Raw genomic sequence first — 17,322 nt, 5'->3', positions numbered from 1 at the left:
TTTTTAAAAAAAAAAAAAGAATGTTAAGAAGCATAATATTCTAACTACACAAGCTACTATTAGCAGCACACAAAAAGTATACAGAATACTTGATGCTCTTCACTTAAAAGCCACATTCACATCTATGTGATCCAGAATAAGAGAAAGTAGCTTATCACATACTATTTAGTCCAACTTCGTAAACTGACTGATGGCAGAAGTCTCAATGGGCTAATAAAAAGAAAGGAAACTTCAGCCATGGAAGAAAAAAAAATACACACTGTAAATCATTTTGACCATCCAGTCACTAAGAAACAGTCCAAGTAACAAAGCAACTGAATTTGGTGAACATCTTGGGAAGGTTTGTTTTATCTTTTGCCACACCTAAGTTAGGTTTGCTTCCCACTCACATCCCCCAGTTTGTTTGTTTCCCATTTCCATCTTCAAGGACAGCACAAGTTTGGTTCTCATCCCCATAAGATCATATTTTCAATCAGCTGAATGAAATACAATATACCATTATTGGCAGATTGGAGGACTACCAATAAATGTTGAGTAAACCAGATGTAAAGAAATGATGTTAATATAATAAAAAAAATTCCAAATTAAAAGCAAAGCAATTTCTTGCCTAATTGTCATACAGCCTAGGAACTATCATCCTCTGCCATTCTAATGCTCTACTCCTTTATCATAGATGCATACAGCATTTCAAGTGTCAGTTAAGATAAAGAACTGTGAATTTAAGAACAGTCAGTTTTAATGGATACTTTCCCTTCAAAATTAAAGTTTAGGCTGCTTGAAGACAGAGTACTTAATAATTTGATAACGTCTTGAAAAGCTTAGAATTTCACTCAGAGCAAACCTAGCATGGTCACTTAGAGGCACAGTGTCTGTTCAAATGAGGTTCTGCATCATTTGGACTGATCAGACACGTCTTTCATCCCAGCAAACTAGAATACAAGGACTGAGTCTGCAGAAGAGGGAAAAGTATCTAGTTTAAGTTATTGTTACACAGAATTGTAAAATTCAGCTCTGTAAAGCTCCAGATCAGACTGCCAAAGACTGCTGAGTCTCTCAAACAGTCAGCTAAATCTCTAGATTGCATCAGTCTCATTGCTTAGTTCAGGGTGGGCCTTATATATGAAAAGAAAAACAAAAATTACAGACGCACACAATGAGCATTAAGCAGCTACCATAGGTAGTAGAATAGGAATTAACAGTGGGACTTCCTAAAGTATATTTGAATTTTACAATGAAAGAAGGTATGGTAGGACAGGGTTTTATTCATACTTGAACAAAGCTCGTAACACATCAGTTATACATACCATGAATTTGTCCACACTACCAACACTTAAGTAATTGGTTTTACTGTACAAGAAGAATTACAGCTGTAATCTATGCTTCAGAAACATAATATTCTACAGTGATAATTCTGTGTTTAAGTACAGAAAGTGATCTTCCTTGATCAATCTTTCCCAGAAGGACCTCTCATAAATAGAATGTGTCTATCAGTTGCATTTACTTTTCTTCCTATCCCATTTAAAACATTTTTATTGCTAGGCCTTCATTCCCCCACACTTGCATGGAGACTTTGCAGTTCAGCCCTTACATACTCCAACTCCATATTTGCTTTCTAGCAGCACTTTTCTAAGTGCCATTCATTGCCTCTGTTTATTTACAGGAATTCAAATGCAGTATGAGGAAGTCAGGTCTTAGAATCATAGAACATCCTTAAAAAGAGATCCACAGCGATCATCAAGTTCAGCTCTACACTATTCTTAGCAGTATGATACAGTAGAACACTGGCTTTCAAGTTTGAACAAATGAGGAGAGCTGTCAAAAATCATCACAGAATCATAGAATGGCCTGGGTTGAAAAGGACCACAATGATCATCTAGTTTCAATCCCCCTGCCACATGCAGGGTCGCCATCTACCAGACCGGGCTGCCCACAGCCACATCCAGCCTGGCCTTGAATGCCTCCAGGGATGGGGCATCCACAGCCTCCTTGGGCAACCTGTTCCAGTGTGTCACCACCCTCTGTGTTAAAAACTTCCTCCTAAAATCTAACCTAAACCTCTCCTGTTTCAGTTTAAAACCATTTCTCCTTGTCCTATCACTATCCACCCATGTAAACAATTGTACCCCTCCTGTTTATATGTTCCCTTCAAGTACTGGAAGGCCATAATGAAGTCTCCCTGGAGCCTCCTCCTCTCCAAGCTAATCAAGCCCAGTTCCCTCAACCTTTCCTCATAGGAGAGGTGCTCCAGCCCTCCGATCATCTTAGTGGTCCTCCTCTGGACCCACTCCAACATTCCACATCCTTCTAACAGCAGTCCTGAAATGTTTCTAAGTTTAGATTTTTTTTTTTCCTGAACCAGAACAAGGCAATGCTACACAGGTACACAGATCGCAAAAGAAAATATTTTACTCTAATAAAATGGTCTGCTCTGGAACATTGTTTTGGCATGTAAAAACTGTAATTACTTTGATGGCAGGCTGACAGCCTGATGTAGGTACATGTACTTATGACCAAAACACAGAACCCATTAAAACAAGCGCTTTTCATTCATGGACTAGTTTCTACCCAAACCTCTCTAGGGATATTAGAAAAGCATAGGGCAGAAACTACTATAAGGCAAGTTTAATTCAATTACTAATGAATATGTTTTTCTTGGTTTCTTTCAGACCGTTACAAATAAATCACAAGCACAAGCTATGAAGTCTGAATTAGCTATGAAGTATGAAGGTTGAAGAGCAGAATACCCCACAAGCCCATGGTTTTAAATATTACAACTAGATTTCTTGAAGCCTCAAAACACACCTATCATAAAATATAATAAAAAATATAAAATACATCAACATTTTTAAAAGCATATTTGCTAAGAAAAAAAAAAGTTACTGGAGCAAACTATCTACGATTGCTACACATTGCTTAAACAATGATTGCATCTATCCACACCAGTGAATGATGACATTCACAGCTAAACGGAGCAAGATGCAGTCTCAACACGTAACCTATGCAGTTAACTAAGGAGAAAAGTAAATATTTATAAACACCCAAGTATAAACAGGCTGAAGTTTAACACAGCTACCTTGCTCTTCTCATGCCTTCTAGAGGGTACTACTTTGCTATTTCAGACAAACTTTGTACTTATGGTAAGAATTTTTAGCCTACTGATTTTTCTTAATAAGCAATTCAAAAAAAAAAAAAAAAAAACCCACAAAATCCAGCAAGCAAATGTAAGAAAAGCTTCATACCTGAAAATTGTTCATCAGCCCATAGTGACACTCCTTCTGACAGGATGAGAAGTCATAGTTTAACTTGCAAGCTGCAGTAGTACAATTGGTCAGTTCAGTGATAATGGTGTTATTAATGTTCCCTGTGGCATCTCGAACAACACAGGAGCCTAGAGTGGACCCAATCACAAAAATAAGCATCAGACCAAGCCCAAACTTACAGACATGCATCAAACTCCAATACTTTTCAACATAAGCATATTTCTTACAGAGGTACATTGAGTATGGCATTAACAATTTTTAATACATTTCTGTTTCAAGGACTAAAATTCTTCCTCTTTCTAAGCCCTTTCTGTTCAATCTGAAATTCCCTGTTCACTGTAGTACATACAGTCAGCTAAATTCAAAATATACTCCCCTTTAGAGATTATTACTCAGTCATATTAGCAGCTTCTTCTAACTTTTAATGATTTCCTCAGCTCTACAATAGAAGCATACAATGTGGAATAGTTTGTGGAGGGGGACAGAACATGAGGATTTCCATTTGCCTGATTCATAGTCCAGTGCCTCAAAAAAAAAAAAAAAAAAAAAGCAAGCTAGATTTCATTCATTTCATAATCTCTCGCATCCATAATAGCACCAGTCTTTTAAATTACCAGATTTCTAATTGCAAGACACAGGCAGCAACTAGAGCAGCACATTTCTGATTCAGTAACACTTTCATCTTCAGTTGGTCTGCAAAGTGTTCCTTTTGCAACATGAAAAACTGCAGTTTCTTACGTCTGAAAGTTGATCAAAGTATTCTATCAGCAAATTGATCAGTCTCTTGCTCATGTGGATTCAAGTTCTAAAGTATTCAAATTTGGCAGTAGAAGCCTGTGGTCAATCTAATTAGGTACATATTAAGTACATACAATTAAGTCTAATTAAGTACATAATTACGCTCCACAGGGCACAATTGCTACAGAGTATTTGGAAGAGCTACCTTATAATGCTAGCCAATAGAAGAAGCCCAGCAAAATCACCATCTTTGCAAAGGAAGTATCACTAGTGGTAACACTGATGACACTTACTAATGTCAATTTCATTGGAAGGCAGCATAGCTAGGATACGGCATGGACTTCTAATACAACTCCCAGAAACTAATTTTTGTGACATGTATGAAAACGGTTTCTATCATAGGTAAGATGCACAAGATGATTACTTTAATTATTCTGTGAATAACTGGAAATCTGGACAACCATTGAAGCTCTGGAGCAGAACAGAGAATGTCAAACACAATGTCAAACACAATGGCAAGTACTGCTGAGAATATGCAAAACCACTGTCACATGGAGAAGGGAGGCTGGGAATAGAGGTTCTACATTACTCAGACCAACCTACAACTGTTTGTGCTCCGGCCACATGAAGATAAAGCTATAGAGATTTCTGAAAATGACATCACTTCTAGAAAAGGCTGGCCAGATACAAATTCTGTTTGCTCTTTCCATTCTTCTGAAGATTTATTGCACACAGCTCTTAAGGTAGGTTGCATGAGATCTTTCCACAATTTGCTTCAGGTAAAGCAGCTGACTACCACAGTCTTCAAATCAACACACGTTTGTTTAGTATTTCCTTAAAATGTAGTCTTTTAATCCAAGCATCATGCTCCTGCCAAATTCTACACACATTAATCTAAATGACTGCAAGAAGTTAAGAAGTATCAGTGCAAAGGAAATCTTAGCTTCTCTTTGGTCTGAAGAGGTCACACATTTTAGGAAATGAGCACATCTGAAGATCAAAATCTCTACCAACAAAAGTTAGACAGCTCTGTCTATTCAGTGGGTCAAGGGAGGTCATCCTCCTCCCTCTACTCTTTGTCAGTGGGGCCACATCTGGAGTACTGTATCCAGTTCTGGGCTCCTCAGTTCAGGAAAGACAGAACTGCTGGAAAGAGCCCAACAGAAGGCCATAACAATTATTAGGGGCATGGAGCATCTCCTGTATGAAAAAGGCATGGGACCTGGAGACAAGAAGATAGAGAAGATCTTACCAACGCTTTTAAGTATCTATCAGACAGGAGTAAAGCAGATGAGGCTAGGCAATTCCCAACAATGCCCAGCAACAGAACAAGGGGCAATGGGCACAAATTAGAACACAGGAATTTCCATATGAAAATGAGAAAAAAAAAAGTTTACTTTAATGGTAACAGAGCACTGAAACAAGCTTCCCAATGGTGTTGCAAAGTATTTTTCTCTGGAGATATTCAAAATCAATATAGGCACTTTCCCAAAGAAAAAGTTACCTATTTTAGGGAAACCTGCTTTAGTAGGGGAAGGTAGACTTGAAGATATCCCAGAGGCCTCTTCAGACCCTAAGATTCTGTGATTAATTCTCCATGCATAAAAGTTGAACTGATTTACGAACTGTAAGTTTTGATACAGTTGAACTGTATCAAAACAGTATCAGAAAGAACACAAAAATAAACATATTCACTACTTACCTACAGATACTGCAATTCCCATGTAAACCAACGTAGTAATTAAGATAGCCAACAGTGTCCCTTTAGGTATGGCTGACTGAGGATCCTGAAAGGAAGATATCAGTAGACAGTCATGACAGGGATAGAGGTACACTCAGTGGTTCTGAATAAAATTTGCTGATTTGCTAATTTATTACTTACAGCAAGATCACCTGAGATATTAGCCCCAGCAAGTATGCCAGTTGCAGCAGGGAAGAAAATAGCAAACACAGAGAAGAAAGTTTCCTCATTTCGGAAATCTGGTCCAAAATTCTCCATAAATATTTCAGCTGTAGACAAAGATTTATGTATATAAGTCCACCAGTACTGATACAGAATCTGTATTATTACCCAGCTCTAGCCCCCTAATAGCTCTGTGTAGAGCCTTAACAGCACCGTACTGTAAACTATTTAACAAAAATCAACCAGAAAACATTTTGACATAGATAAGCTCTAATTTCTCAAAATAAAGTTTAAATAGAAACAAGAAAACAGAAGAAGTACATATAATCTCATCCAGATTTTCAAAAAGTTAGCAATTATAATATTGAATAATTATTATAATATGGTACTATAGCAATTAGTGTGATTGATATTAAGCTGGGAGCACCAACTTTACATCCTAGAACTTTAACAAACAGCAAAAGTTTGAAAGAATCAGGACAATCTCTACAGTTAAATAGAACTACCAGCTATTTTACATGTTCACCCAGTATTTTAGATTTTCACTCAATTACAACAAGTTGACTTTTCATAAATGTACTATAATATATTAGCTGTTCCAACATACCTTTATAACCAAAGAAACCTTTAGCCTTCTTGCTGTCCAAAGGAATAAATGTTCCTATAACAAAGTCTCCAATAGCAAGTATGAGGATCACCAGTAAGACTATCTGTGCCTGAAATGACAGAATAAAAAAACTATTGCTTCAACTTTAAGACTCCAGGTTAAGAACATGCCAAGTGTACGGAAGAACAAGTAAGAGGTGTAAGGATGCAGCTCAGTGCTTACAGAAATCTTCAGTAAGCTTAAGTGGAAAATTCAGTATGAAGTTACTACAGAGCAATTCCAACTGGATGTATTCAGTAATGAACCTTGGCTTTCCCACAAAGCTAAAAATATCTTCCAAATCTCTTCTTCACTTAAAGTCTTACACTTTAGAACAAATGGGCTTCGAAGACTTCAATATTAAGTCAAGTGATAAGAATCTGAGTTCTAAGAAGTTGTTTCTGAAGCATGGTTTTCCAGAAACTGTCATCTTATAAGCTTTTTTGGTCAGCTTCAAAGCTGTTGTTGTAAGTTTCCCTTATTTTTACAAGGAATTCTCTAAGTCCTACGTAACATCATAGATACTATTATCAAGAGGAAAGATTCAGTGTTCTGGTACGCTGAGCTGCATGTTAACCCACATGGATTGTTTGCTTGACAAGCTCAATTAGATCACCAAAGCTGCATTTTTTACGTTGTAGAAATCAAGCCAACAGCCTTGATTTTCACACTGAGCGGGATTTTTAAAAACCTATCAAACTTCCAGTAAAAATGAGGTTGTGGAGTATAACAGTTCAGGTTTAATATGGAGACATTAAACGTGAGAACATTTCTATGCAAGTTATTGTCATGAAATCACTCAAGCTGCAGAGAAAAACAAGAGCTGAAGCTTGAAACAACAGTGACTACAGGTTCAGTAGCAGCTAGCTCCTTCAAAACAAAAATTAACTGGTTAAGAACAGCGTTGCTCAAAGTTAAATGCATACAGATGAATATAAGTTACAGAGAGGATGTGGTGAGAAAAGCAAACAATTTTCAAAGCAGCATGCTGATCAACTTAAAAGTGTTTGTTAAAATTATTTTTTCTTGTTTCTTTTCTCCCTGTAGTAGAGGCAAGAAATGCCTCTTTACCATCCTTTTATCTTTTATCTTTACCGTCCTTTTCTGCAATCTCTACTTCTACAGCTGGAAACAGCAACAACAAAAAAAGCCCTCATTTTGATTACAAGTAGCATCTTGACATATAAGTTTAAGAAGCTTCTACATTAAGCTGCCATTCAGTAGAAAACAGGGTCAATTCTAACTGCAGAAAATATTTGGTTCACAATCATCCTTAACCCGTAAGGGAGATGAAATAAGGTTCTGCTCAATTATTTGAAAATAAAAGAGACAAGTGAGCATGGTATAGAGGGGTACGCAGAAAGAGCCTTTTTAGTTCAGAAAAAAAACTGAGCAAGCCAGGTTGCCCATCAGAAGGCTTGTAATTCAGATTCTACCTTAAGGTATCCTAGGATCTGTGTATGTTTGGTTTCATAGAGTTATCTAAGACCACACAGACAAAAAGATAAGAAAAGTATCTTAGCCCTCCTATACATTCATCAGCAACAGCTTTCACATCCCTCTTCAATGCTGGGTCTATTGACTGTTTAGTACACTGACTACTCCAAGTAAAACAAGCAAAAAAACCCACAGTACACTACTTGAGCTTGACTTCAGCTCTGGACATACATTTTCCAATCAGAGAGCTCATTTGAAGCTCCCAGTGATAGAAAATTTTCATGTTACTGTGTTTCCTGTTTTGCTATTTTTGTTCAGAAGGCAGTAACTTTTAACCTACTTGAAAAAGCCATTAAAAACAGATCTTTTGAAGTTATCAGATCCACCTAAGCTTGCAGTTGAGCAAAGCCACCCAATGCTGCGCAAGCTAGCGCTCGACAGAGCTGTTATAAAAGAACTGTCCACTGCTTGATTGCTAACAAACTGAGTATATATGATACCAAGTGCACTACATGCATTAGGAAAAAAAAATAAATCAGGGAGCTGAGTAGAAAATACAGACAGAAAACTGAAGAACTCAAAGGAGAAATTAACAGTTACTTACTTTTGCTTCCCATTCCATTCCCGCAACAGAAATACCTAACAATATAACCACAGTGATGGCTCCTATAATTCTAATGTCATTCATTTCATCAATCATCAATGTTCCATTTTCCTGACAAAACAAAAGCAAACAAGTCATATACTTCACCAGGTACTTGTATTCCCTACTACAGAATAGAACTGTATTATTACAGACTGTAATTTACTAGTAACAGTTAACCTCTGTATTACATATTTGTTCATTTAAAATTCCCTGTAGAGATGATTTGTTTTTTCAGCCACCTAATCACTGTAAATGAAAATAACCATTCTTCATCATAACACAGCACCATAGAGAATGGTCTGTCTTGAAGCGTCAGAAAAATCAATCAGCCAAGCAACAGCTACCATCCTGTATTTACAGATCTAATTTGTTGTTCATTATTTACTCTTAATTCCTTCAGTGAACTCCAAACTTTTTCCCTTCTCTGAAAGGTTAAATTTTCCTTAGTTTCATTTCATCAAAAATTACAACAGGTTATGTTTATCTTAAGAAACTGCTCTTAACAAGAAAAGGAACTTAATATAAGTTAATATCACTTATGACAGAAATGCTTAGTAAGACTCTTAGTATTACAAACTTACGGTTCTACATCATGTATCTGTACCTCCACCCTTCTCAACATCTGTTTAGGAATTCACTGTGAATTCTTCATCATATGTTTCAAGGAGAAACAGTGTAGAAAGTTTTAGTTTGACACCAGTGATAATTCGTTTTGTATCGAAAAGCTATTTAATATCAGTAAACTAATCTGCAGTAACCTTCAACCTCATTCCATGTTTTGTTAAAACAAAAACTTCTGGCAAAAAATGACAAGTCTAATCTGGATAGAGTATAATTAACGCAATCAAAATACCTTAAGGAGCTCCACAACTGTTTCAGCAAAGCCAACAACGTACATTGCTACTGCAACAGCATTGGCAAATGCAAAAATCAGACCTATGGCACCTCCAAATTCTGGTCCCAAACTTCTGGAAATTAAGTAATATGCTCCTCCTGAAAGAAGGGGAAAAAAAATGACAAAAACACTACATGAAAGAGCCAAAGAAATACATACTGGCATCAGTAACTTAATGCATATATGACTACAGTATAATTTATTCTTGCATCTTCCCTGGCACATCAGAAAATACCCTGAATTCCAGTATTTCAGGGGCAGGCATACTAGAGAAACAGAACTACATTTCAAATTTTTAACACCAGTCGGAAGACCTGATTCACAAAACACATTGTATTATCCGGCAATGAAAACAGCTCCACTATTTAAACAAAAATAAGTTGTAATATACAGGCAACAATATTATTGGGCTTTTTATTGCAAACTATTAGAAGCAACTGTACATAATTTTACAATTACACGTTTACAGTAGCTACAGAAACTACAGTGAGACTTTTCTTTCCATTCTTATAACATGAGACTTTTATAAGCACAGAAGAATTAACTGCGTATTTTTAAAATTTTACCACAATTACCTACACAAATACCTACAATAGTAGGTATCCTGTAATGTCATGAAGCAGTTTGAGTAGATCACTAGTACCAACTGTTTATAAAGCTATTAACTATGAAGGCAAAACTTAACTCCTCCCTGCTTTTTATCCATTCTTTTCTTACTCCCAGATGCTAAAAGAAAGTGGTAAAGAAATTAAAAGTCGATCATTAAGATGTATGATTCAGAGTGATTAGATACTTTAAAAAGCCATACAAAAGTAGCTTTACCTCCTCTTACAAATCCATTTGTGGCTATAGCTGAAGTAGACAGTCCTGTAATAGTTGTCACAACAGTGGCCATTGCAATAACAACAACAGACAGACCTTATGGAAAAGATGAAAAATGTTTAAGTTACAGAGAATTGAAACGTAAAAGTCTTCAACTTGTTTAAAGAATTGGTCTTGCAAATCTGACATGAGTTTACTGTACGTGGTCCCCTACATTCAAGCCAAAAAAAAGGCTGTATTTCCCTTTTGTTCCTTTTCCTGGATACAAACATAACTGGATGTTATCTTCAATCAGCAGAGTAAAAACTATATACTAGAAGTTCAAGGAAACGTGTGCCTTTTGCAGGTGACAGATGTGCTACAGTCCAGTTCTAAGTCACATTATTTTCTTCAAAGACTTATACACTATACAGTCTATATACAGATTTTAATAACAAGATATCCAAAAATTTATCTCTACAATTTACTGAAGATTTGAGAATATCAATTTTAAAATTATGACCTTGTAGCCAAATGAGAAGTTCTAAGCAACTTTATACTGTTTGAAGTTTTGATAAAGGTAAAATACTGGCCATATTACAGCAGTTTTCTACCCCAGTTTAATAAGTTCAGGATCAACATTTGTATTAGATCACATCTAAAAGTCACTGAAATCAATGTATAGCATTTGTATGCATACCTATTCCAGCTTGTCCTACAATCCATGACAGTCTGATGAAGAGCATCACACCCCAAATATTTAACATACATCGTACCTAAGATGACAAAAGAGACATTTAATGTTTGTCTTACAGCTGCAGTCATCTCCATTAATTCATTCTACTTTATATACTGCTTGAGTTACCTTGTAGCTCTCTCATTATTTTTCAAATGGTTTTACAATAATGAATTAATAAGTTAGACAATTTTGGTTGGATTAAAAAAATAAAAGGGAACCTAAGCAAAATTAAAATATTACTACTCTGAACAAGACAAAGTTAAAGAGTTCAAAATGTGACATTCCAGTACTACTTGATCAAAAAATACAAATAAGTAATTCAGACCCCAATCTTCAGGATTCAAAATTTCTACTGCAGAATATAATCACTAGAGCAATACTCTGCTAAATATCTTCTCCATTTAATAAACTGTTAAACTCAACAATATACCACAGTAGAACAACATGCTAACAGGAATCTGTTCTTATCCTCAATAAGATAGATTTTGCACTGCACAGAAGTCAGTTAGGAGACAAACTGCAAGTTTCAGGTGTCCCTCTCAGCTGGAGAATACAGCATCAATCCTGAAAAATGTTTAGCTGGTCAGCGAAGGTTCCTCTCCAAACTACTAAGGTAAAATGTTTGGAAAGATTTATCTTTTGCAAAATGCAAAAATATCTGAGCTAGAAGCATTCACCTTGGCGGCTCATGCCTACAGGGAAATACTAACTGGAAGTTTCAAATCTCCTTAGAAGTTCTAAATAGGTTTTTGAAGACATGGGGCAGCAACATTAATCCCATGAAAATACCTAGTATCAGCTTCAAGTTATCGTAGAGAAAACACACTACCAAACTTTGCTTTCAAACTCTTTAATACTTAGAACTGTTGCTTAGAAAAATAGTGTAAATGTAAAATTCAGGTTTAGAGAAATTCAACATCAGCTTCACACCTGCTCTGAAACAAGCAATTCAGTCCTTCATTGGGGTACAAGAGCAAGGGACCAGATCCGTTATACATCTGCTGCAGGTACTCTTTCTCCCATGCGAAAACATATCACTACTTCAAGACTTGTAAGGAAGTTGCTAATGCATAGTGGAATCTTGCTCAACTAAGATCTAATGTTTGAGTTCACCATATATTAACCACTTACTGCACTTAAAGCCTCCACCACAAAGTCTCACAGCTTTGGAGAGTACAGGTACTAACCATGGCTTCTCTCTGCCAAAGTACTGAAAAAAGTTAATATGTACTTGAAACAAAATTGCCTGTGTTATCCATAATTTTTCATTATTCTGAGTGGGGAAAAACTCAAAAGTTTCTTTCTCTATCATAACAAAGTACCAGTACTGAGTCTCCAAAACCTGGGAGAAGTCGACTTCTTCTAACAGGCTCAATGAAATTCACATACTTAACTGAAGTCAAGTTTTGCCACACAAATGTAGGCGCCCTCCATACAGCAGTATTTATTGTTTATGAAAAAAAAAAAGAAAGTATCAAGTTCACTGCCCAAAACATCACAAAGTGAAGACACAGGTATTTTCTCAGTTTTCGTTTGTTTGTACCAATTACAACTCATACACAGTTTAATAGCTTGTTTTTACTAAATGTGAATATTTATATTATCTTTTATCGTTTTACAAATTATGCAACTTCAAAACAACAAATCCTACACAGAGAAACCACAACTGCTTCAAAACTTAGAATTAGTATTTACATCCTTAAAATTCAGTAAAAAGAAACTTTCAACAAACTTTTCTATAGTTCATCGTGTGCTGCCTTTATCCAAAGCTGTTACAGTCCCTTCTCAAAAGATAAGGTTACTAGAAAGACCTTTTTAAGGCACTTAAGTACAATATATATCAAACTTACCAATACACCTTTTATCCACCCAAATTTAACTATCCCTTTGCTGTCAGGTGTATAAGTGGCAGCAGCATCTCCAGCTGGTGTTCCTTCCTCTCCATTTGCATAGCCATCTTCAAAGGGTTCCTTAAATACATAAAACAAATGTTTACTCTTTTAACAGCATAACAAAGGAACACAATACCCAGATTTTAAGAACAGTGTACTGCAAGTTGAAAAATTAGAGAGTGACAGGGTATAAATCGCCATTTTACACTCCGTGCAACAGACATGGAATAGGTTACAAATTTTGACAAATATACATCAAGGTTGGAAGTACAGTTTAGCTATTCTGCCTCAGTGAAAACCGTTCACAGAGTAATAAATACTTTTAAGAATCCATTCTCCAGCACCAAGAAACAAACATCTATTGTTTATTTATTTTTTGCTACAACAGGTATATAATTTCAAATACAGGTGACTGGTACAGCGTATGAAGTTTTATTTCTTAATTTGAAAGTGCACTGCCGCAAGTTACTGGTTTTGTCTACAAGACTTCCTGTAGCCCAGGCTGAGCTGTTAGTTCATCAATTTTCCAGGACATAAATTATTGACTTTCCTGTAAGCTATTCCACTATACATTGTAAGATGATGCTGCTGGAAAGGAGGGTGGGAGGGAGTGGCGTTTCAGGAAAGAAGGAAGAAGGATCTGCTCACAAACACTGTGCAGTTTACAAGGGAAAGATGAAAGATGGGAGGAGCTTGAGCCCCATGCACAAAGACCAATTTGGGGCTTCTCTTTACCATTTATCTTAGTCTTACAATATGTAAGTCTCAATTATTTGAGGTGCATATATATTTACCTGCATGCGCATTATTCACACATACACAGTAAGCTTGCTCTTTAAGAGCCTGTTTTGTTTTGTCCAGTCAAATCAACAACTAAGCATTTGAACATAAGTATTTCTTGCACTCACTGCACGAACTCTTCAGAAAAGATTCTAGGCAAAGTACGCTTGTAATCCAAGGCAACAAATATAAGAATGAATATACTAGGAGAAAAACTGACTACCATTCAGAAGAGACTATTCCACAAAACAGCTCATGCTGTTTTTGCGAGGCAGCTTGCATCCCAATGAGGTAAAAACAGAATTTATCTTCACTAGGTAAAACAAAACGGTCTGAACTCGATTTACACTTTCAAGTATTCTCTGTACTGCAGGCACACAAGTTTTCATGTGAGAAATGTTATTCTGTTCCTCCATCTTAGGTATTAATACCAAATATATAATCAGCACAGAATCCAAGGAAGCATTTACACAACTATCACCTACAGAAGGTGTCAGCTATAGAGGCTATTATACAAACAGATTATGTCAATCTTATCCAAAACTTACAGCACAGGCTCATGCCTGTACTTCTCTCAAGTACTTTGTATCATGGAATTCATACAAATAGCTGCATCTACAACATATCCAGAGATCGTATGTGGCATAAGGCAGAATCCCCAACAATTTTCAGATCATTACATTTACCAAGTAGGCTTTCGCATCTCTAGGAAGAAGAAATTAAACAAATGCCCACACTCCTAACAGACAGCAAAAATCAAAAAGTTCTCATTTTCTAAACTACAAAAACCTGAGTGATATCTCTAAACCTTGCTCAGAGAACACTTTCAGGTTCTTATTGATTCAGATCAGCTTGAGTCTCAACAAGAAAGAAACAACTGCTAGCACACAAGGTTTGACACAATCCAAATCTTTCTGTACTATCTTTTTCAGTATTATGTTGCTTTATCAAGAGAACACCTAATACAATGCACTGAAGGTTTGCTGGTATCAGCAATTCAAGCTCCCCACAGACTTTTGTGGTGACACACACACTGCCATTTCCTTCTTCACCACTAAACCGAGTAGCCACAGCAACCTGATAACAATGAGGAATCCTGAGATGCTTTCAGCTCAGAAAGCAAGTCCTGAAGTCATAAAAGATCATTTGATAAGTTCACCATCCTGAAACAAAACCTCCAGTCAAGTATGCAATTGTGTAATTGTACTTAATTATTCCTATCCAGGGAGAAACACGCTACCATCAGAAAGCACAACACCACGTTTGCAACAAACTCAGTTTTCAAGTGTGGCATTAAGGGAGCTGTGTTTGTATTAACAAAGCAGCTTTTAAAGCTTTCTCCAAGAAAACTGCCAGCATTTGATAACATATTCTGGTTTACAAAAAGTCACATAATGTTTCTAGTAAGAAACAATACACATGGGGGTTTTATTTTGTTTTTCTTTCTTTTGGAAGTCTGGTAAGAGTGAATCAAGAAACAGATGTAAAATTTCTATCCAAAGACACTGAAACATGATACACATTTGAAGTAGTTAACATAGTAATACTGTGTCACAGCAGTTTTAAGAAATAAGGCAAACATTTTCCTGCATGCTCTGCTTTTTAAGAGAAAGATGACAGCATCCTAGTATCTAGTGCAGGACACAATTACACAGTTCTGTGTGTGACCATAGCTTATCAAGTAACAGAAGATCCTCCACTCATCATAAAATCATACATTTCACTGGAGTACTCAAACAAGTCTACCACTTAGTCCGTCTTATTCTGAAGGAGATAATGGCTTGTAACTGATATTTATCATCTACCAAATCATTTCCAAGATACTCACACAATGAATACAAGAAAGTTTTGTTCTGTATGCCTTGTCTCTCTACACTGTGCAATACTTCTTTGAAAGTTATTTCAAAGTACACACAAAATTTAATAACTGAAAGATTACTGCTAGTTATCAGCGCTAATGGGTGCCCAAAAAAGCAGCAGCAAGAACACAAGTATTACAAAGTGTAGGCACAAAATAATTCCAAGTTTAGCCTTTTAGTGCCAGATTAATAAAGCATCACTGTGGTCTCAGCTGTAAATAAAAGACACAGTTTATTCTGCCATGCTTGTGGTCATGAGGAAGCACTGCTTTTAATCAAGTCATTGAGTAGGGAAAAATGGAAAACATGTATGATGAGATCTTAATCAATAATAAAAAATAAACATTATAGTACTTCGTAATTTGTGGGTTGGGAGGCACAGAAGGAAATGGGCAGTTATCTACCAAAGTAGTCTTTTACCTGAAAAGCTCAAAGAAAACTCACATCGTTCACCAACACTTAGCCAGGATACATTTAAACATTAACAACTGTAAAACACCGATAGGAATCTAGAAAGAAATAGCTGAACTCTATTCCTACACACAAACCTACATTGCTATACCATAGTTCATTTAACAGTTTAAGACAATCTACTTCCTCTCCAGTGTTTCTTCATGAGGATAACAATAAGCTATTTGTGTCAACTATGAATACCCACATACTTATTAGAAGGGCATGAGAAATGAGGAACAACTTGACAGGCCGAAGAAATTTGATTTTTTTCAATATGCAGCATGTATACTGGTGTCCAGAAAACTAGTCAGCAAAAAAAAAAAAAAAAAATGCTGCTTTATCTAATCAGAGTTCTGAATCAACTGATAATTGCTTAGGTTTTGCAGCATGTTTGTTTGTGGTGAACTTATCTAGATTCCATTCAAAGTGATATATTGAGACTTTGCAGCCTACTGTATGAGGTAGTACCAGAAACAATACACATTAACTCATTTGTTCTCACTCCAGCCAGAGTTGCATTGAAGCCTGGAGAAGAGGACAGGACAACTACTAAGTCTGCCTTTGATAGTACATGCCTTTGTAGAAAAATCCTACTGAAAATTACTTATTTAGACCATCATTGCCCTTAACTGTTAATATTTTTTCTTACAGTAGAGTGTATTTCAGCATATTTTGAATGAAAACATTATATCTATACTTATATTCAGGTCAATAAACAAATGATCAGGAAATGCTATCTGCAAACATGTCTGCTAAGCAGCAGTTTTAAGCACGCACATTAAAGTATTGATCTGTCAAATTTTCAAATGAGTTGCTCTTGGAAAGGCAAGGGGAAGGGACACTGCTAATGCAAGTACACCATTCACTGTTAACAGGCAGAAGACAACAGTGTAAAGTTACTAGCAAATTCAAAATACTGAACAAAGGCTAGATGGATTCTTGATTTCTTACCAATAGTTCTCATCCTCCAGACGTAAAAATCACTTAGGTTAGGAGACAGAGACAAAAAATTTATCTCGCCATAAAATAATACACTTGATATAATGTTTAGACCTCACACCACATATTCATTCTGATTTTATAAAATATTCAGTCAAAATCTGAGGATAGGTGTAGCTTAGATTCCTTCCTCTTCCCTCACCAACACCTTCCCCCATATTTTAAACACACTTTCAAAGTACTCCAAGTTTGAAGCTTCTCTAAACCTTTTTTTTTTTTTTTTTTTTTTGCCAGGACAATCTTATGGACTTTTTTTTTTAAATTAAAGTAAAAA

At 36.1% G+C, this 17,322-nt stretch overlaps 1 protein-coding gene across 1 annotated transcript in view; it reads right to left on the bottom strand.

Moving 5' to 3' along the window:
* SLC12A2 (solute carrier family 12 member 2) overlaps positions 1-17,322 on the bottom strand; it is a 51,469-nt gene that overhangs the window by 22,373 nt on the left and 11,774 nt on the right. The window contains exons 2-10 of the mRNA XM_042822970.1: positions 12,916-13,035; positions 11,027-11,102; positions 10,348-10,443; positions 9,484-9,623; positions 8,589-8,699; positions 6,509-6,617; positions 5,881-6,008; positions 5,701-5,785; positions 3,240-3,388 (exon numbers count right to left, since the gene is read on the bottom strand). Of these exons, the coding sequence (XP_042678904.1) occupies positions 3,240-3,388; positions 5,701-5,785; positions 5,881-6,008; positions 6,509-6,617; positions 8,589-8,699; positions 9,484-9,623; positions 10,348-10,443; positions 11,027-11,102; positions 12,916-13,035 (1,014 nt within the window). The remainder of the gene's footprint in view (positions 1-3,239; positions 3,389-5,700; positions 5,786-5,880; positions 6,009-6,508; positions 6,618-8,588; positions 8,700-9,483; positions 9,624-10,347; positions 10,444-11,026; positions 11,103-12,915; positions 13,036-17,322) is intronic.

Source organism: Centrocercus urophasianus, unplaced genomic scaffold, assembly GCF_019232065.1.
Source record: "Centrocercus urophasianus isolate 14NV4802_14NV808 unplaced genomic scaffold, USGS_Curo_1.0 seq_21, whole genome shotgun sequence".
Lineage (NCBI taxonomy): Eukaryota > Metazoa > Chordata > Aves > Galliformes > Phasianidae > Centrocercus > Centrocercus urophasianus.
The sequence above is the reverse complement of the archived record's forward strand: the minus strand, read 5'-3'. Positions and strand labels throughout refer to the sequence as shown.